The sequence below is a fragment of the Diachasma alloeum genome, unplaced genomic scaffold (genome assembly GCF_001412515.2).
Source record: "Diachasma alloeum isolate Michigan unplaced genomic scaffold, Dall2.0 Dall_scaffold_00255, whole genome shotgun sequence".
NCBI lineage: Eukaryota > Metazoa > Arthropoda > Insecta > Hymenoptera > Braconidae > Diachasma > Diachasma alloeum.
The window spans coordinates 672,170-693,494 of record NW_021680400.1 but is presented as its reverse complement, the minus strand read 5'-3'; the positions used below and the strand labels follow the sequence as shown (position 1 = coordinate 693,494).

Below are 21,325 nucleotides of genomic sequence, written 5' to 3'. Positions count from 1 at the left end.
ATTTTATCCGCCATATTGGCATCCCCTCGTGACGTAATAGCATCCATTTCTCGCGTGAGTCTCTCAGAACCCCACCGGTATTTCCTCCAAGTGAATATCCCTCCGGATCCAATAAATAATTGACAAGAAACAATAATAAAGATGAGTGGAATCGTGAGGAATGCATTGCGCGTCGTGGGAGTGAAAAATCTCGTGTCGTCAACATCATCTGCCCGAGTTATCACGCCCCAGCTATCCCGCTGCCTCTGGCACATGTCTAACCGGTCCCAGAGTGAGAATTCACAGAGTTCAGGGGTAAAACTGCTGAAGCCCTTCGAGACATGCAGCTGTGGCTGCGGAAGAGCCCAACACACGAAAGGTGAAGATCGTCAAACTATTTTTCCTTTGGAAAATCGTCCGGAAGGGTCAGGCAGCCCCTGACCACGTGCTCGAGAGGGCTTCCATGGGGGACAATTTTTTTTTTTCAATTTTTAGTTGGAATTTCACTGATTATTTTTAGCTAAAAAGCAGGCGCAGAAGAGATTTTTGCAGAATTGAATTCGACGAATTTTCAATTATCTTCGTAATAAGTCGTTGTGGGAGGACATGTTGCTGGACCTTTTTTGTAGTTTATGAAATTCTCTACAAAAAATGCTATTCGACATTTTCTCCTAAATTCCTTCGGTAGCGAGATAATTCAGCAATTAGGAAATTGTGATTAATCAACGCTATTGGAAACGAGAAATTTTTGCAAAATAATTTTTATAAATTTTCAATTATATTGATAATAGGTAGATCTAGAGGGAAACGTGAGATAATATTTTTGTAGCTGATGAAATCATCTATAAAAAATGTTATTCGACATTTTCCCCTAAATTCCTTCGGTATTGAGATAATTTAACAATTAGTCGATGGTGATGAATCAACTTGATTGGAAACTAGAAAATTTTGCAGAATAATTTTTATAAATTTCCAATTATCTCGATGATAGGTAGACCTTTCTGAATTTTGCATTTTTTAAAAATTTTCATTGGGGTTTAATTAAATTATTTTTAGCTGAGAAGGAGCTGGTGGAATTCTTGGCTGAGGAAATCGTCGCTGAGAAGAAGGCTCAGAAGCTGAAGACCATTCCTACACAGGTTGATGGGTTCTCAGTGTCTCTTGATGGGGCTAATGTTACTTTGGTGAAGAAACAGGCAGATGAAACGTAAGTTCTTACAACTACATTTTTTCCAAAGGATGATTCCGTATTTCATTAATTTCATCATTCGTAATTGATTGATAATAATTATTTAAATCTAGAATTTTGATGATTTTTTAATTTGTTTTTGAAACTTGATTTTTGTTACCTTTTCTTTTAAAATAAAGATTTAATTTAAGATTAAAGATTTCCTAGAAATTTGACGACGAATGCAGGAGAACCATTTTATCATCCTGCGATGAATCCATTTGACTAGAAACTGAAAAATTTTCATTAAAAAAATTATGAATGTTCAAATATCGCGATAATAAATTATAAAAAAAAAAATTTTAACAGTTGCACGTTTTTGTTATCTGTTTTTTTATAGACAGGTGATCCTGAAATGCCTTAATTTTTTTCGATTATTTTTGCTAGATTTCTCATTCGAAAATATTTTTTGAAATGCTAGGGAATTTTTTTACAGATTTCATCCTAAGAAAAATTTCCCAGGATTTTTTTTTGTAGAGAATTTTCATTCGAAAACTCTGACATTTTCCCTTATAATCATTTGTTCACGAGATCAATAAAGAATTAACGGAGAAAATTCCCTACATCATGTTAATTTTGTTCAAAAAATCATAAAATTTTGATGGCAAATCTAGAAGAGCCATTTCATCATCCTCAGGCGTACTCATAATGCAGACGAACAATTATTAATTATAGAATCACAATTGGATTCAACGTCAACCACACAGTGGACAGCGACAACGAGCCAGAGATTGATCCGAACGACGACAAACCAGATCTTGGGGAGATGAAGAGCAAACCAAATTTCTCCATTGACATTGAGAGGGGAAAGCAGACCCTCGGGTTTTCATGCTCATTCAATAATGAGCCAGGAGCGTCAGGAGCTGATGAGAGTTACAGTGAGTTGAAGACAAAAAGCAAAACTAAAATTCTGAAATTAAATAATCCAATGAAAATTCAACCAAAATGTCGAATAAAAATGAAATTCCACTTTCAGATCAGTTTTTGCTAAATATCTCAGAATCTAAAGCAGATACCGAAATATTTGTATTTCATTCTTCTCTACAAAAAAGATCTTGACGAAAATTTTGCTATCTCCATTAGATATCAAGATATTCAACAAAGTGGCCCTCAAATCTAGTTCAATCAGTCTGTCTTCACAATTTGTTTCTAATTGGTGGATCCCATTAATTAGTTAATTGAATGCTTTTCCCCTCGTAGATGACTGCTTTGGAATCGACGAAATCACTCTCTACGAAGGTGAACACAGTGACAAAGTCTATGCAGTAGCTGGTGAAGTAATCGATGGGGTAAGGATACCAACAATTTCCATAAGCATCTTTATTAATAATTAATGTCATTCAAATAATTAAAAAAACTCATTCTTCGAAACCTGTTGCAGTACTTGTACGACCTTCTCATGAACTACCTCGAGGAGAAGGGTATTTCAAACGAATTCGCTGAGAAATTGGTCGATTTGAGCACGAATTACGAACACAGTGCGTACATTAGTTTACTAGAAGGTCTCTCCAAGTTCACCTCTGGAAAGTAAATCTACACTCTTTATATTCCATGAAATGTTCCAAGTAACTGTTTATTATCTGTAAAATATATACTGAAAATAAAGGAAAATAAATTGATGGACGAGGAGAATTAACTCAAGAAAGCAGTGGTGAAATGTATCAGACAATTCTTCAGATTTTGTCTCGTTGAAAGAATTTCTTTTACAGCTGATGAAATTCTCTGCAAAAAAATACGAGATCATTACTCTGATCGAGCAAGTGGTGCTCCCGACCTCAATTACTTCGGTGACAATAGATTGAATAGAACCCATCAGGGGCCTATTCTCGAAATATTTCCGTGGACAGAAGTGGGTTCGTAGACGAATTGCGTATAGGAATCATATAGGCGTTCCGTCAACGAAGTCGATACCGCGCACGGAAATATGTCGAGAATAGGCCCCCTGAGGGAAATGTCACTCGGATTTTGATGAAACTTATATATGTTGTAGAGGACTCAAAACTAAGACACGTATTTTTTCTTATCTACAAGCTGACCAGTTCAGTGAAGTAGAGTGGGGCAAAGTGCCTGCCTGTTCTTCCTGTGCTCCGCCTGTTCTTCCATTTTACCTTGAGGAATGCTTGACCCTCTGTCGTCCTTTGAGTTCTAGAGAAGGGGAAAAAAACGAATATATATTTTTTCCATGGTTTTGAGGATCAAATGACCCTTAAAGACACTTGAAACTGTGTTAAATAATTCTTAAAAATGTTTGGTGTTTTAAAATTCGAATTCCTATTTCCAAAAAAGAAGAGTCAAACCTTCTCTAGGACTCATGAGTGTCGTGAGGGTGAAATAGGAGAGACAGGTGAAAGGGTCAACCTCCACCCATCTCCCTCGCTTGACCCTTCGTAATTTTTCATTAATAGTAATTTTAAAAAAGTAAATTTCACTCTTCATTCGTTATTTGCTACCCTCCCTCTTCGCCCCATTCTCCCTTAACCATTTCTTAGTCATTGACCTCTGCGGTCATCAGCTGATTCGAAGAAGATGAAAATGAAGATGTCCAATACAAATTTTGTCAAAACATTCTACACGGTAAACATTTACTGAAAGTCATGCTAATTATAGTCATCACCACCTCCAAATCAATCATCTCTTCATTCTCTTCATCACAATACTCCCCCCCCCCCCCCCCCCCNAACAATGTACAAATCCCCCACCTCTCACTCCAACCCTCAAACAATAAACTTATTATGCAGTCTGTGCTCCTTCAAACATGGCATAGAGCAGAACCTATTAGAGTTATACTCGAAGGGAACTGTTCCAGACATGTCAGCAGCGCACTGGAAGCACCTGGCCACAACCACCCCATTCTGCTTGAGGATCCTCTGCTCAGCAGCGAGTGCCCTCTTCTCCCTGTCGGAGAGATTGAGGAACCGTTGCTTGGAGTTCTCTTCCTGCTTCTTCATCTCGAACTCTCGTTTCTTCGCCCTCTCCTTCTCTCTCTTGGCCTTCCTCAGCACCCTCTTCCTGTTCATCTCCTCCATCTCGATCTCCTCGGTGAGAGGTGCAGGGATCTGGGACTTTTGGTAATCAAACTTGTCGGGATTGACAGCCATGAACCTCCTGAAGGTGTTCCTGGCCTCCTTGCCAGCAGTGGCTGCATAAGGCGTCTGACATTTCTTGTTCTTCCTGCAGGGGTTGGCACCCATCTCCATCAGCAGCCAGACGACATCGAGGTGTCCTGCCACAGCTGCCAGATGCAGCAGAGTGTTGCCATCATCATTACCCTCATTGATCACCTCCAGAACGTTCTCTATTTTCAATTCAACGTCATTCGTATCCTCTTCGTTTTTGTCATCCTGTCTCGAAGTGATTTCAGGGCTCTTTGGATACCCCTCTGACCCTCCAGTGGACACCTGCGGCTTCTCCCACCTCTTCACCTCCCCTATAAGCACCTCCCACGTGTCATTCAACAATCCAACATCCCCAACCATGCAAGCAGCCCACAGCTTCATCTTGGACTCCTCCAGCACCCGATTGACAACTCTCTCCGGTTTGTCCTTCTTCACCTTCTTCCTCTGTCTCTTGATCTTCTTCTGTCTAATGTGCCTAGGCGCAGTGTCTTCAAAGGCCAGAAGATCCTCCGTAAAATCAATCTCACAGATTTGATCGAATAACTGAAGAGGAACATCAGCATCTGATTCAGAGGAAGACATTGCCAGTCTGGCGATGATGTCAGGTAGAGGTCTGCTGGGACTTTTCCGAGCTTTCGCTCGGTCTATGCGAGTCCTGGGGCTCTTGTGCCTGTCCCCAGACGCCCCGGGGGATTTGCCCTTGGAGACGTCAGGGGACGACGTCAACACATCAGGATTCTCCTCAGGTTTCTGCTCTGGGATTTCGTCCAGGAGATCGACCCTAGGGATTTTCTTGCGGATGGGTTGTCTTGGGGATATGGGGAAGGAGTCGGTGAAGTCCGAGGCTGATCCGTACACCTCCACCGTTGTCAGGACGTCGTAGACCCTCTGGACTTCACTGAATGTTGCTCGTCTCGTGGGAAAGGGAAGGGGACGGAGTCTAGGGTCTGTCTTGTCGAGCGGTGGATTCTTACCCCCGAAGAGGACTGTTCGGTTCTGGGGACCCACTGCTCGGTACAGAATCAGGGAGGAGTTGGTGATGTGGGGGCCCCAGGAGTCGAGTATCTCCTGGACGTGCTGGATCAGGAGGGACTCGTTGTAACGGCGGAGACTAGCTCCAGCGCTCTTCTGGTAGCCAGCCCCACGATTGTCCCGTTGGGACTGGCTCGAGCCCTGCTTAGCGCGCACTGTGTACGTGTGGAAGGTCTTGTGGACCAGGGCCTCGCCGTCCTGGAAGACTGCCGCTGCGAAGTGACCACCTCCCACCATTATGACGGTCCAACTGGAGCGCTTGCCGCTGTTCAATGCTTGGGAGATTATCTCGTCGTTTAGGGAGGGGACGGACTTCTTTGAGTGGAGGAGGCAGCGGTAGATGCTGAAGATGTCACCTGGAGGAGGAAGTAGAGAGGTTTTTAATGGCGGATTGTATGGATGGGCGCTTTTTTGGTTTTTAGGTGAGGGTCAGATGGCTTTGAAGGTCAAATGGGTCAAATGGTCCTTGAAAAGGTTTAAAGATGACATTCAAATATCTTTGAGGGTCAAACGATCCTTAAGGGCTTTTGAAGCTGAAGGTCAGATAGTCTTGAAAGGTGAATACTACATAAAAACGTTGACAGTTGGTACCTGAATGATTTGAAGGGTCAAACGACCCTTGATAAAGTTTTGAGTTGAGGGTCAAATGGTGTTGAGGGGCAGAAAACCCTTAAGAATGTCTAGAGTTGAAATTGGAACGGTTTTGTGGGTCAAACGACCCTCTTGAAATTGGAGGTCAAATGATAATGGTAAAGTTAAACCCCTAAGGGGTTTTGAAATTGAAAAGCCCTTACGGTTTAAGGGTTTAGCCCTTAAGGACTTTTGAAATTAACAGCCCTCAAGGGCTTTTGAAATTAAGGGTCAAATGATTTCGATAGTAAAATGACCATTAAAGCCTCTTGGAGCCAAAAATCAAACGGTTTTGAGGGTCAAAGAATCCTTAAAGACGTTTGAAGTCGAAGGTCAAACAACCCTTAAGGGTGCCAAGTGAATTGGAAAAAAGATTCAAAAAAAATTTTTTCTTTCCCTCCATCATTGGAGAAATATGTATTCATCCATCCGACGAAATTTCAAACCCGCAACCGGAACTAGACATCGAGAAAATAAATGCGGAAAATCCTCTATTTCGCGTGACGAACCTCGAGAAAGCATGGGATCAAATGGGTACGGCGGGTTGAAATATTTCTCTTATTCACCCCGGTATCCCATTGTTTTTTGCCGCTATCACATTGAACACATCATTCCCCATATCTTGCAATTTTTTCAAATTTTTCTTGAGTTCCTAGGGGGTTGAAACGTTCAATTTAATCAAAACTCCATAAGAGGCCGTGTATAAGACTGATTTTGTTTATTTAATTTCTCGATATCCATAAGTTCTAAAATTTTAAAATTGTCACCGATGTTCACCATCTGTCTAATACTATCAATTAAAAAAATGATAACTTTGTTGGTGAATGTCAATTTTCAAGGTCATCGCCAAATTCACTTGGCACCCTCAAGGAAGTTTGGAATTGAGGATCAAATGATGTTAAGGTCAAACAAACCTCAAAAACGTATAGAACTGCGGGTCAAATTGTCGTAGGGGTCAAAAGGGTTAGAACAGAGTGATCAGAAAGGGTCACTTGACCCACGCGTCTTTAAGGGTCGTTTGACCCTCAACTAAAAACAAAACAAGTCTCCTAAATTGTAGTAGATAATCGTTTTTCCTGGTGTCTCATTTTACTCCGATCTTTCCGTGGTCCCTATAATACAAATTACATCATAATTACCTTCGGAATTCTCGAAGAAGACCTTCGAGTGACGACTGGCAGTTACCGTCAGGGCGTCGTGCTTTCGTCTTTGAGCGGCTTCAGACGTTTCTTCAGGCTCTGAATCCGAGGAGACGCAGGAGATCAGGAGCTTGCGGTCGAGCTTCTTCGGACGGGTGCTACTGCTCGGAGAGGATTTTGAGTCGTGGTCCGGGGGTTTTGGGGTGGCGGTGTCCGTGGAATTGGTCTCGGAGCCGTTCTCCGGGTCGGACTCGGAGCCTGAGAGACTGGAGACATCATCTGCGAGAGGGAGAGAGAAGAGAGAAGAGGAGAACGATGAGTTTGAGATTTATTCAGCGATGGGGTTTCTTGGGATTTTGAGGAAGGCTGAGGAGCGACGCAGAAAATTGTCAACCTTCCATAAAATGATCCCCAAAAAATCCATCATGTCAAGTAGTTGAAGCCACTACCAAACCTTCATCAGCAAGAACATCGAACTCGTCTTCGGTGATGGACTTGAAGCCCCTCAGCCGTTGCTTCAGGTTGTATCTGTGCCAGTCCAGCTTGTAATGGGACCTCTGCTGGGCCTGATCCTCGAACACCTTGTTGCAAAATGAACAGCTCAGGGAATCAGACACCGTCAGGTCCTCCAGTTGCGAGAAAATGGTCTCAGGATCTGGAACTGAAAGGACAAAGGCCTCAATATGCCTATAGTGGACTCTGGCTATCCTCTACTGCTTCTGTTCTCGACAGACCAGGTACCAAACAAATAATTGACGTAGCTGAAAGAATCTCACTCCGGAAAATTACGAAAATTCGCCACCCAGACAATCCTCTCCACAATTCCTCAAGAATCCTAGTTTACGAAAGATCAGAAATAGAACCCATCACTCACAGATTCAACAAACTGACGAGTTTTTCCCTTGATAAGCTGGATAATATTCTCGACGTCTGTCACAAGCGCAACCCCGACATCAGATCTCATTATAAATACTCCCCGCACACCTTTCTTGAAAATCTCAAGCCCATCAGAATTGAGACGTACGGCTCTGACTCCTGGGGAGGCTCAGATCACCTCCAACAATCACTCTGAATATTCTGTACCTCCTCACCCATCACTGCATCTTTTTTTTCTCATGCTGTACCATTCTCACATCATATTCCTCGTCTTGTGGGGTTCGTCTTTATTCTACCTACATTATGAAAGCTTATAACTTCATAGTTATGTTCTTCCTGTGAATAATCATTTCTGCACTGTATACTGAATGTTAATGCTTGGCTGGAGGCCCTCGGGCCATGTTCTTTCATGAACTTGCAACGAATTTCCTTGGAAATGAAAATAATACTCTCTTTTCTCTCGAATTCTCACACCATACGGCTCTATTCATCAGCAGGGTCTTCAGGTTCTTGCACTCCTCGACGTATTAACGATTATTTGAACGCATGTATGATGTAATAATGACGAAATTCTCCTGAGGAACTCGAGAAGAACAGAAGAAATTTCGAAGGATTTTACGATTTATAAAGGAAAATGAATTGATCAATTTGAGATAATTGTTTGAGATTGTTAATTAATTTCATGTTGATGAGGTTTATCATTAATTATCAAGATGATTGCTCACCCATTGATGACTTCAGTCTCATGCACTTGGCAACTTTAATCCCCTTTGTGATACGATTAAAATTTTTTTCATTATAAATTTTAAATAATCGATTATCCACTGTAAATATCTTCACGTAAAATTAATTACTCCTCATCTTGTGAAGTTCGTCTTTATTCTTTCTACCTACATTATGAAAGCTCATAACTTCCTATTCATGTTCTTTCTGTGAATAATTATTTCTGCCCTGTATACTGAATGTTAATGCTTGGCTGGAGGCCCTCGGGCCATGTTCTTTCATGAACTTGCCACGAATTTCGTTGGAAATAAAAATAATACTCTCTTTTCTCTCGAATTCTCACACCATATGGCTCTATTCATCATCAAGGTCTTCAGGTGCATACACTCCTCAACGTTTTCATCATGATTTGAATGCATGTATGATGTAATGACGAAATTCTCCTGAGGAACTCAAGAAGAACAGAAAAAAATTCGAAGAATTTTACAATTTATGAAGGAAAATTGATTAATTTGAGATTATTGTTTGAAATTGTTAATTAATTTCTTGTTAATGAGGATTATTATCAATTATCAAGATGATGACTCACCTATTGATGACTTCAGTCTCATGCACTTGGCGACTTTAATGCCCTTTGTAATACTATCAAAATCTTTTTGATTATAAATTTTAAATAATCGATTATCCATTGTAAATATCTTCACGTAAAATTAATTATTGTTTATTATTGTTTTCTGTCACTGGTTTTATCAAATTAGATACAAACGTTGAAACAGGGTGATTAGTTACTATTTTTTAAGATTAATGGCGATTATGAAAGTGTCGGACGATTTGGTGGGTTTTTTTGGCTAGTTGCTGGTGCACAATTGGTGGAGAACAGGTGCTCGATCCTATTTTTTAAACAATATGGATATTTTTGTTTATTTTTATTGTTGGAAGGTATCGGGAGGTTATTGGGATAGGGGACAAAATCCCAAAGGGCCAAAATCCCAAACCGGAAATGAGGGAGGGGGAATGCTGAAGTAAGAAGAGGTGCCATCTAACGATCGGAGTGACATATAGTATCGCCTTGTTCCTGCAGATGGCGGATGCAATATTAAAAGAATGTTGAAATCAAAGATTTTCTTCGTTTTGAAGCCTTCGAAAATCACGACACGATGAGAATGCTACCGCGAGCGCCCGGTATTTTTTTTTTTTTTCAAGGGAAATATTGATCGAAGAGCAAATTCATTACAACAATAATATTCCGTGGCTTGAGGGGGTGGAGTAGTTGGGTTTTGGATCGTTTGAGGGTGCGCTGGACCCGTCTGAAGTTGAATTTTTGAGAAGTCTATAGATTGATTCTTATTGGAGATGAGATTGCTCCAGAAATGGGTAAATTTAGAGCAAAATGTCAACATACATTTTTTGTAGCTGAGGAAATTTTCTACAGATTGAAAAAATTAAACAGATTAAATTACATTAAAATTAAATTTTGAGATTGGAAAAATAGAAGTTCAAATTTTCTCAGCTACAAAAAAGGTTCAACGAATTTTCCTTCCAGAATCACTCGTTTTCGAGTTAAATGCATAATTACTAGGAACCGCCAGAATTTCAGAAATTTCGAATTCATTTCAGTCTGGAATTGTCTGCAAACATACGTGTATCTGTTTTACATGAGTATTACGTAACATGATTAGACCCTGTAACTAACAAATTAATGAATAAATTTTTAATATTAATTTATTGAATCTGATTTACTATACACTTCCATGAATATCTCCAGTTTACTTGATTACTAGTTACATTCATCATCTGCAATGATTCAATTAGTTTACGTTGCGAGGTAGCGGAAGAATCTCTCGGAGATATCATTCACCGATGCATGAACCGCGTACTCGTGGAACGTGGGCTCGAAGAGCTCCTCTGGGTTCGTGCCCTCGAAGATTTGCTCACCGAAGTAGGTGCCCACGACCCACCCTGGGTAATCCTTCATTAGGTCACGTTCTTCTTCACGATTTATTCTCATCTGTTTCAGGAACCTGAAGTAAAGATTGGAAATAATGGCACTGCAATTGAGGGGAATTCTTTCTTTTGACAAAGGTTCTCATAAAGATTACGAATTTGAAATTCAAGATATCATAGTGTTGAGTATCTCCTTGCAAATCTGAGGAACTGAATTTTTTTGTTTTAAGGTTTTTCGTTTTTTTCTACCTGAATATCTCAGAAACGAAGAGAGAGAGAACGAAATTTTTGTTGAGACATTTTTTGAAGCTTTGATATGGCTTTATAAAAAAGGTCCTTATGGAAACTTCCCGATCTCTCGTAGATTGGGAGATATTGACCCCTTGAGAATTTAAAAATGTAGGAAACATACGCTCTGTCCCTCTCGGCCAGTAGCATACACCAGACGACGTTCCTGGCGCTGTTCATCTCGATCGTCTCCCTTCTGAAATCCCTATATGCCCAGGTGAATCCAAGAAAACCGAAGCTGATGGATGCGACAGTCAGAGCAGAGGCAATTGTTGCTGAAAGACCACGAATTCGAATCAATCATGAAAAATTGAAGACTGATCTAGTTCAACGTCAGAGTAGTCTCAAGTCTAATCTGGAATTGGGTCTAAAAGCCCCGATGCTTTGTTGGTTAGGCTATGTTGATAATCTGAAGGTTGTGGGTTCAAATCCCCGCGAGAACATTCGTTCTCAATAATGCTCATAATAGTGTATGATAATATATCCCCAGAAGATATCCCTCTTCAATTATTTATCCCCGAGAAGATTAGGAATGACAATATATTACCATGGAATACTTCTCACCAATTAATACCTGATGCAAATACTTGAATAATTCTAATGAAATCTTCGGATTCATTAGAACAATTGATATCTGCCGTTCCCAACAAATCTTTTCCAGTTTGAATCCTCAATTTCCCTTCTACTCAATTGGATGAATCTTGAGAGTCATCTGAATTTCGGAATCTCACGTTGCAAGGAAGAAGAATTTCCCGTGAAAACCAAATTAATTATTTCGAGTCAAACCTCCTCTCTCGTATTTTTTATCTGGATTTTTGAAAGAGAGTTGGTTTGAAGGCCCCAGAAAATTAAAGTAGTCAACTGAAAATTCACTACAATTGTCTTTAACAAGCGTGTTGTTGTCGAAGCGACAACTTTTCAAGAGAGTTTCGTACTTGTTTTTTCTTCCCTCTCAACCACCTTCATGTACGATCATCTCCATATTTCTCGTTATTCTTTCATCTTCGTTTTTAGTCCGCAGATGCCCCCTCCCTCCCATATTCTACATCTCTTTTTATTGCTAATTTCGCCCCAAATTTTAATAATAAAGCAATTTATTATTAAATTAGCTCCCACTTCAAAATATATTGAAATTAAAAAAAATTCTAGCGTCTGGTCCAGCCCAGTCTTGGCTACTGTAGCGTATTCTAATCAAGTCAGATCTACCATTCAATGGAAAACCTGCTCTAGAGTTCAGTTTGGAGTCTCGTCTAGTCGACCTCAGTCAAGTCTACAGTTCTGAAACCCTTCATCCCCAATTTAATCCCCCGTGAATCTCCCACAAATGGATCGATCCCTTCTAGGTTAAACAATCACGTAACATTTAAGCGTCACCCCAGGACACTTACGCGATATGATCCTCCGGACGTTCACCCTGGCTGTCTGAATGGGGCTGAAACCCCCCTTGGGGGGCATGTCCTGGGGCCCGGATTTCGGTTTCGATGCCATAATCAAAAGCAAAACTGATTCAACTCAACTAATCCAACATCTTTCTCTCTAAAGTAGGATTTCCTACTGTAGCAATGAGCGATTTTAGTCGATTAATCGAAAACATCGCTTGTTCATGCTCAAACATCGATGTTTTTCATACGAGTCTTCAACGGCCGATTAATCGATTTTCGATTTTTTTTGCCAAACATCGATATTTCGAACCAAGCTAACAAAATTTTCAATTTTTTTGTTGAATAATAATGTTGATGATTGAGTGAGAATAAACAAAATAATAATTTATCCACAATCAGAAGTAATTATTTTCTACAGTATGCATGTTATAAATGATGAGTGAACAAGTATAATCATCTATTGAGGTTTTTTTTAAATTTATTTTTTTATTTTTTTTTAATTAAAATTTTTAACAATTTGTTTTTTTTCCTGTGTAATGAGGAAAACATCGATTTCTTAAATAATCGATGTTTTTTTCCTGAAAAATCGATTAACAACATCGAAGTTTTTGAAAAACATCAATTCTTCGATAATCGATGTTTTTTAAAACATCGCTCATCCCTACTCTCTCGCCCTTCCCGACCTCAGGGCCAGTTTCCAACGCCTCCAACGGTACCTCAAGACCATTTACAAGTGGCGACGAGCCAGATAACCTATTTTTAGACGCCAAATGACGACAGAATGACTGCACAGGTGTAAACAAGAACAGTCTGTCTATAATTATCCCCGAATTATCTCTGATTGTACGTCATAATTATCGTTGTTAATGTCAATAAGCCATTAGGGGATAATGTTCGGGGTTGAGGATACATTTCTGTACAAAAATGGAAAGACTTTTGGAGAGAAAAATGAGAAAGTCCAGAAGAACTTTTCGTATTTTTTAAAGAAGATTACCATCAACGAGTGGACATTCAGTTTGTTTCTCTTCGTCATGTCGTTGACGATTGTTGCTGTTAAAGTTGCAGTCATGTATGGTGAGATTTTTTTTGGATTAATTATTCATGTCTCGGTTTTGTGGTCAAATTTTACTGCTTCGGGCGAATTTTTGTTTTTTTTCTGTTGGTTTTCACTCATTTGAGGAATTTTCGCCCAGTTTTATTTATAATTGCGGTAGGTGGGGGGGGGGGGGGGGGGATCAAGGGGGACTTCTGGGAAGAGATTTCGTGGGGAAATTGATGATAGTCTATTTATTTCTTCGCATTCAGGGATGGAGAGGAGAAAGTAAATTTCGAGGTGAGATTGGAATCAATCGTTTTTAATCGTCCATATCTGCAGATTGGCTGAGTGATATTGGACGATTTTTCTTCCATTTTAAAGATATTTTTTTAGACTTTAAAATTAATGTTGACTCGTTGAAGTCAGATCATTTGATCGAGAGATATTGATGATTGAAGATGGTCACTTCTAAGTTGAAATGGATAAAATTGGCCATTTCAGTTTTTTATTTATTTCTTCATGAATATCTTGGAATCTGGGAGCGATACGAAAGATTTTGTCTAAATCTTTTTTAAAGAGGACGATTAGAGCTACAAAAAAGGTATCTATGAAGATTTTGATATCTCCATTCAATCCGAAGATATTCAGCGAAAACGCTGCCTGAGATTCACAAAACGATTGAATCCCTCTCAAGTAGTGACTCCAATTTTTTTCAATTAAAAATTACTTAATAATTCCTTCCATATTAAACTATTCCCAGAATATCCCTCAATTGAATTTCGCCTGTTGCCCTCAAGAATTAGAATAATTTTCATTGCAAGTGCATGAAAAAATCCCAAACAAACAAAGTCTAAAAAAAATGTCTCACTAATTTTTGTCCCCAGGGATCCTCCTACCCACAAAAACGTACGACCTCGTTAAAACCCCCAGTCAGTCCCTGCTTGGGGGGTTCATTCCAGTGTTTGACAAAGACAATTATTTATTCAATGCCACGAGAGAGTTCAAAGGGACACTAATCGACACTGTCGCTCAGTTTATCGGGAAATTCGGATGGTTTATCAAGGCAGCTATCAGTGGACTCTCGTTGATGGGGTTCACTTGGTTTATTGTTTACAAGGACAGCAGGATACCTGGTGTCAATCCACCGTCACCCTTTAGTCCTGGTAAAAGGAAGTAAGTGACTTTCGGAGATGAAACTGTTGGTGTTGTTGATTTTTCTAGGTTTCGGGATTAAAAATGTTGCTTATTTATTTATGATGACGATTATTTTTCATCTAAATGCTAAACTTTCAGGGATTATTACGCAGAGGCTTAGGGATTTTTTTAGAGAGCAGAACGATTTTTTCCACTTTTTCCTTTTGAAAATTAAACAAAAAAATTAGTTTTCAATTTCCAAGAACGCAGTTATCTCAATATTCTGTTATTCTTAACAAAAATGTCAGGAGACAGGGAATTTCCTCAGCCACAAAAAATGTCTACTAATATTTTCTCCCAAAATCAGTTTCTGAAGATGATTACGTTTTTCCACTTCACGTCTGATTAATGGGACTGTTGGTGTTGTTGATTTTTTTAGATTTGGGGATTAAAAATTTTGCTTATTTATGTATGATGATTGTTTTTCATCTGAATGCCAAACTTTCAGGGATTATTACGCAGAGATTTAGGGATTTTTGTAGAGAGTAGAACGAAATTTTTTCCACTTTTTCTTTTTGAAAATTAAACAAAAAAAAATATTTTTCAATTCCCAAGGACACAATTATCTCAATATCCTGCTGTTCTCGCTAAAAATGTCTGGAGAAATTTTTTGTAGGGAATTTCCTCAGCTACTATTTCCTCCTAAAATCACTGTTTCTCAAGATGATTACGTTTTTACGTCTAATTAATGGGGCTGTTGGTGTTGTTGATTTTTTAAGGTCTGGGGATTAAAAATGTTGCTTACTTATTGTTATGTTGTTATGTCTGATGACGATTGTTTTTCACCTGAATGGTAAACTTTCAAAGTTGACCATGCAGATGCAACAGATGATGTATGTTTTTATTATGCAGAGGTAATTTACTTAGACAACAGAACGAAAAAAAATTTCCTTTTGAAAATTAAACAATAAAAATGAGTTTTCAATTTCCAAGAACACAATTATCTCAATATTCTGTTATTCTTAACAAAAATGTCAAAAGACATTTTTTGTAGGGGATTTTCTCAGCTACAAAAATGTCTACTAATATTTCTTTCTAAAATCACTGTTGTAAATCACTGAAGATGATTACGTTTTTCCAGTTCACGTCTGATTAATAGGACTGTTGGTGTTGTTGATTTTTTTAGATTTAGGGATTAAAAATGTTGCTTATTTATTGCTATGTTATTATGTCTGATGACAATTGTTGTTCATGTGAATGCTAAACTTTGAGGGATTATTATGCAGAGGTTTGGGAATTTTTAAGATAGCAGAACATTTGTTCCACTTCGTCCTTTCGAAAATTAATCAAAAAAATATATTTTTCAATTCCCAAGACCGCAGTTATCTCAATATCCTTTGATTCTCGCCAAAAATGTCAGAAGAAATGTTTTGCAGACAATTTCCTCATTTACAAAAAATGTTTTCTAACATTTCCTCCTAAAACTACTCGTTCACAAGATAATTACATTTTTCCACTCCCCACCAAATTTTCATGCTTCAAAATCAATGAACTTGACTGATTAATCCATCAATTAAAGAGATGTTTTGTTTACAAATTTCAGGTTCCGCGACGAGTCCAGACTTCAGATGAACTACCTGATAGGCGTCATCAATGGCATCCTGATCTTCATCTACATGTGCTTCTAGTAATCCTGAACCAACAACGGGTGCACGGCATTTTCCCAAACCTCATCAGCAATTTTGCATCCAAATAATTTATAATTGACACAAAAGAGTCTCAAGGATCTGTCGCTTGAACGTGAGAAATGCATCTGATTAATTTGTCGTTTCTAAGAGAATCTAACAATTAAAATAAGAGAGAGGCAAATCGAAAGGTGAAGCTGATGGGGCAGCCCCAGACTCTGGGATAAATAAGTTTTCCAGTATTTATTGATTACTGAATCGAAAGTATTAGTTCCTTGCAGATCTAAATATGACTATATTTATGTATTTATTTTGTCTGTCCGAGAGTTCAAAGGTCATTCGACTAATTATTGGCACGTAATTAGGAGAAGGCTTGTTAATGTAATTATTGTTTCTTCTTGTCAGATATTTTTTTGTGGAATTTAATTATTAGTCAGTGGATAATGGAGATTATTTCGGGGATCTACTTAACGATAATGGATGGAGTCTACTACTTTGTGAAGTTTGTACAGTTGAAATAAAAAAATCATTATGAAGAGTTGGTGAAGATGACACATTGATGCTTTCTTTATTGATTAGTTGATATCAAAATTGTGCTTGAGACGTTTTCAACTCGTAAATTCGTAAAATTCAGACGTTTTTCAGTCTTAAATAATTTTTCATTGGGGTTCATAGGGCGTCGCGAGTCTCTGGCTCCTGGTCGTAAGAACTCATTATCTTCTCCATGATTTCCCATAATTTTTCTCGTGTAAGTTCCTTGCAAAACACCTGGAGAATTTTATTTTGTGAATTATTATCAATTGAGTCAGTTTGAAGATCAGTTTTTTGGGAATACCTCAGGATCTATGGAGATGGGAGAATTTGTATAAGAACCTTTTTTGTGGAGCGAAGTGAGAGCTATACAAAGTGTTCTCATGAAAAACTCACTACCTAGCGCAGATTAGGAGATATTCAGCGAAAACTGATCTGTAATTTCGGTGGAATTGTATTTTCTTGTTTTAGCACTTCATTTCTGAATTAATTAGGGTGGTTAAGGAGCTTTTTGACTTACATTGAACCATGGTAACTGATCACACTCGTCCATGAGTGGTACAACAACTCCATAAATCTGTAGAGTTAAATTAATGCAGGCAATTGCTATTAAATTCGGTGGGTAATCGAGGATTGCTGGAATGTGGTGGAAATCCTGGAGCAGAGCCATGCTGGTTTTGGCAACAGGGTATTTGGACCACTCATCCTCACCGAACCAAGCTTGGAGAGATCTCAAATAGTGCAGCAGGTACTGCAACAGGAATAAAAATATAATTAATTTTACGTGCAGATATTTACAATGGATAATCGATTATTTCAAATTTATAATGAAAAAGATTTTAATAGTATCACAAAGGGGAGTAAAGTTGCCAAGTGCATGAAACTGACGTCATCAATGAGTAAGCAATCATCTTGATAATTAATGATAAACCTCATCAACATGAAATTAATTAACAATTTCAAACAATTATCTCAGATTGATCAATCGATTTTCCTTCATAAATCGTACAATCCTTCGAAATTTCTTCTGTTCTTCTCGAGTTCCTCAGGAGAATTTCGTCATTATTACATCATACATGCGTTCAAATCATCGTGAATACGTCGATGAGTGCGAGAACCTGAAGACCTTGCTGATGAATAGAACCATATGGTGTGAGAATTCGAGAGAAAAGAGGGTATTATTTTTATTTCCAACGAAATGCGTTGCAAGTTCGTGAAAGAACATGGCCCGAGGGCCTCCAGCCAAGCATTAACATTCAGTATACAGTGCAGAAATGATTATTCACAAGAAGAACATAAATATTAAGTTATAATCTTTCATAATGTAGGTAGAAAGAATAAAGACGAACTTCACAAGACGAGGAATGATGTGAGAATGGTACAGCATGAGAAAAAAAAGATGCAGTGATGGGTGAGGAGGTACAGAATATTGAGAGTGATTGTTGGAGGTGATCTGAGCCTCCCCAGGAGTCAGAGCCGTACGTCTCAATTCTGATGGGCTTGAGATTTTCAAGAAAGGTGTGCGGGAGTATTTGTAACGAGATCTGACGTCGGGGTTGCGCTTGTGACAGACGTCGAGAATATTATCCAGCTTATCAAGGGCAAAACTCGTTGTCAGTTTGTTGAATCTGTGAGTGATGGGTTCTATTTCTGGGCGTTCGTAAACTAAGATTCTCGAGGGATTGTGGAGAGGATTGTCTGGGTGGCGAATTTTCGTAATTGTCCGGAGTGCGGTTCTTTCGCCTACACAGGGGAGAACCACAGTCAAGACTCTCCGGTGCATTCACCTTGTGAGGATGAATAGGATTCACTTGGAACTTCAACATCCTCATGATGAGCAGCTCGGCCTGAACAATTGCGTCTCTAATACTCCAGTATTGATCCCCAAGCTCCAGGGGCTGTGACCCTCGATGGAGAGTATTCGATGCTACATTCATCACGTCTCTGATCTTCAGGTGGTCGTCCTTAATTTTAGCTGCGAGATACAGGCATGTGGCTGCTATCAGCTGTAAACCACAAAAACAAATATTCATCATCGCCGAAAGCCATGGAAATGCCAGAGGAAATTCAAAAATAATCTGAGCAGACGGAAGAAAGGAAATATCAAACACTAGTTGATAAATTAATTCCAGAATAAACTGAATAAACTGAATTGTCTTACGTAATGGTCGTAAGCTTTTGGTGTGGCTTCCCTCATGAATCTGTGGTACAAAGTAGCTGCTGTTGCAACTGTCAGAGGATGTGCTTCCAGTTTTATTCCTGAAAGCAAAAAACAAAGGGAAATAATTCAAGTGAAAAATACCAAAAACATTGATTCGTGTTTTTATATTGATAATTTCAATTTTATAGACGTACTCACCACATTCGAATATAAATCTGGCAACAGTGAAACTGTCGTTTGAACTCGTGTAATCCATTGTTATGCTTTTCTGGAGGGTGCTCCTCTTTTCTCTTTGCATTGCCAGGACATCAATAACATCCATCATTTTTGAACTGATAAATATCATCAATTATAGTTAAAATGAACGAAGAAGGTGAATCATGTGGATAAAATGAAAAATAAACGATTCCAGGTCATTCAATCTTGGAAAATACATCTTGAAAATATTAATTGTGGTTAAAAAATTTTTGTTTCAATTTCCTGGGGAAAATAATCCTGAGGATTAAATGGGATAAAAAATAAAAATTCGAATTCAAATAAAGAGAAAATTATTTGCAACATTTTAGAAATTAATTCTCCATCACTGATGCCTTATAATTATTATAAAAAAGTGTAAACATTATGGCAAGGCTTAATTAGTTCATGCGCTTTTTCGTCAGGATTAAATGACGCGTCACCTTCTCCCGGTTATTTCCACGTAAATGAGGAAATCAATAGTAGAATCACTTCACAAAAAATATTTTCAACTTCTTCCTGACTTCCTCATTTATTTTTTATCGTGCAGATAAGTTTGTTGATAAGGAATGCAGTTAAATGATGAAAGATTCAGATGCTCTGTTTAAGAAGGGGTATGCATGCCAGCGAATGAATTATAACGACGAATAAATGAAAAGTTATTGCTCCAGGGGATGGGATTGGGTTTCAGGAGCTCCTTAAAACTCTTCAGATAATTCGATTCCCAGTTTCTAAAAATAAAGAAGGAGAATAATGTTGATAAAATCAAATAGAAAAAAAAATTACGTTATTTAATTCTAGAAAACCAATCTAAAATGTGTCATCCTGATAGAAAATAAAATCAATTATAAAATTAAAATTTTTTTTAAATTTTTTCTTGAAAAAAATTAGGAATTACAATGGAAACAAAAAGACATTTATTTGCAATATTTTTTTACTTAATTCTCCATCACTGATGCCTAATAATTATTATAAAAAGTGTAAACATTATGGCAAGGCTTAATTAGTTTATGAGCTTTTTCGTCAGGATTAAACGACGTATCAACTTCTGCCGGTTATTTCCACGTAAATGAGGAAATCAATAGTAGAATCACTTCACAAAAAATATTTTCAACTTCTTCCTGACTCCTATATTATTGTTTATCGTTTAGATACGATTGTTGATAACAAATGCAGACAAATGGCAAAAGACTCGAATATTCTGTTTAAGAAGGGGTATTTATGCCAGCGAATGAATTATAATGAGGAATAAATGAAAAGTTATTGCTCCAGGGGATGGGAATGGGTTTCAGGAGCTCCTTAAAACTCTTCAGAAAATTCAATTCCCAGTTTCTAAAAATAAAGAAGGAGAATAATGTTGGTAAAAGCAAATAGAAAAAAAATTACGTTTTTTAATTCTAGAAAACCAATCTAAAATATGTCATCCTGATAGAAAACAAAATAAGGAATTACGAAATTAAAATTAAAAAAAAAAATTTTCTTGAAAAAAATTAGGAATTACAATGGAAAGAAATTTATTTGCAATATTTTTTTACGTAATTCTCCATCACTGGTGCCTCATAATTATTATAAAAAGTGTAAGCATTATGGTGAGGCTTAATTAGTTTATGAGCCTCTTCATCAGGATTAAATGACGTATCACAGTTATTTCCACGTAAATGAGGAAACCAATAGTAGAATCACTTCACTAAAAATATTTTCAACTTCTTCCTGACTTCCTGTATTATTTTTTTTTATCGTTTAGATACGATTGTTGATAACAAATGCAGACAAATGACGAAAGACTCGAATATTCTGTTTAAGAAGGGGCATTTTTGCCAGCGAATGAATTATAATGAGGAATAAATGAAAAGTTATTGCTCCAGGGGATGAGAATGAGCTTCAGGAGCTCCTGCAAGCCTTTCAGGTGATTCAGGTTAGGGTCAGGGGGTCTATTTACCTCAGAGTTTCAGTGTTACGTGGCTCTGAAGGGTTCATAGTTAATTAAACAAATGAAGCTCAGTAAAACACAAACCAAATTAAACAGTTGAGGATTATCAATAACACCTTAATCAATTTTATTTACTTTGTTGGTGGGTTGCTCCGACACTCACGCATGTAAACAAATCGAATTTTTGGAGCTGAGTTTTCCTATTTTTTCGGATAAACAACCGGCGAGTCGCTGCCTTATCGACCATTTAACGGGTGTTTTTTTTGCAGAAATGATC

General features: G+C 38.1%; 5 protein-coding genes across 11 annotated transcripts; 2 read left to right on the top strand and 3 right to left on the bottom strand.

Annotated features, from left to right (window-relative positions):
• The first annotated feature begins 33 nt into the window (after positions 1 to 33).
• On the top strand, positions 34 to 2,830 carry LOC107037492 (complement component 1 Q subcomponent-binding protein, mitochondrial). The gene is made up of 5 exons (XM_015256061.1): positions 34 to 358; positions 1,036 to 1,186; positions 1,883 to 2,085; positions 2,408 to 2,496; positions 2,589 to 2,830. Exons 1-5 carry the CDS (start codon positions 142 to 144, stop codon positions 2,736 to 2,738), a joined length of 810 nt encoding a protein of 269 aa, XP_015111547.1. The 5' UTR covers positions 34 to 141; the 3' UTR covers positions 2,739 to 2,830.
• Positions 2,831 to 3,911: 1,081 nt separating this feature from the next.
• Positions 3,912 to 9,728, bottom strand: LOC107037490 (ankyrin repeat and zinc finger domain-containing protein 1). Its single transcript, XM_015256057.1, has 4 exons — positions 9,313 to 9,728; positions 7,579 to 7,785; positions 7,125 to 7,403; positions 3,912 to 5,711 (listed from the first exon to the last, which is right to left on the bottom strand). The coding sequence occupies exons 1-4, from the start codon at positions 9,410 to 9,412 to the stop codon at positions 3,922 to 3,924; spliced, it is 2,376 nt and encodes a 791-aa protein (XP_015111543.1). The 5' UTR covers positions 9,413 to 9,728; the 3' UTR covers positions 3,912 to 3,921.
• A 699-nt stretch (positions 9,729 to 10,427) lies between these two features.
• LOC107037499 (NADH dehydrogenase [ubiquinone] 1 alpha subcomplex subunit 13) lies at positions 10,428 to 12,521 on the bottom strand. The gene is made up of 3 exons (XM_015256067.1): positions 12,344 to 12,521; positions 11,080 to 11,230; positions 10,428 to 10,744 (listed from the first exon to the last, which is right to left on the bottom strand). Exons 1-3 carry the CDS (start codon positions 12,441 to 12,443, stop codon positions 10,537 to 10,539), a joined length of 459 nt encoding a protein of 152 aa, XP_015111553.1. The 5' UTR covers positions 12,444 to 12,521; the 3' UTR covers positions 10,428 to 10,536.
• A 593-nt stretch (positions 12,522 to 13,114) lies between these two features.
• On the top strand, positions 13,115 to 16,746 carry LOC107037485. Its single transcript, XM_015256053.2, has 3 exons — positions 13,115 to 13,411; positions 14,258 to 14,546; positions 16,111 to 16,746. The coding sequence occupies exons 1-3, from the start codon at positions 13,228 to 13,230 to the stop codon at positions 16,193 to 16,195; spliced, it is 558 nt and encodes a 185-aa protein (XP_015111539.1). The 5' UTR covers positions 13,115 to 13,227; the 3' UTR covers positions 16,196 to 16,746.
• On the bottom strand, positions 16,736 to 21,286 carry LOC107037484 (cyclin-Q). 7 transcript variants are annotated; one of them, XM_015256045.1, is made up of 6 exons: positions 21,184 to 21,286; positions 19,083 to 19,216; positions 18,885 to 18,982; positions 18,511 to 18,729; positions 17,244 to 17,474; positions 16,736 to 16,960 (listed from the first exon to the last, which is right to left on the bottom strand). In XM_015256045.1, the coding sequence occupies exons 1-6, from the start codon at positions 21,213 to 21,215 to the stop codon at positions 16,862 to 16,864; spliced, it is 813 nt and encodes a 270-aa protein (XP_015111531.1). In that variant the 5' UTR covers positions 21,216 to 21,286; the 3' UTR covers positions 16,736 to 16,861. The 7 variants fall into 7 exon arrangements, with proteins under 7 accessions (XP_015111531.1, XP_015111538.1, XP_015111536.1 ...); XM_015256052.1 differs by having other exon boundaries at positions 19,083 to 19,174; XM_015256050.1 differs by having other exon boundaries at positions 21,212 to 21,262.
• Positions 21,287 to 21,325: the final 39 nt, after the last annotated feature.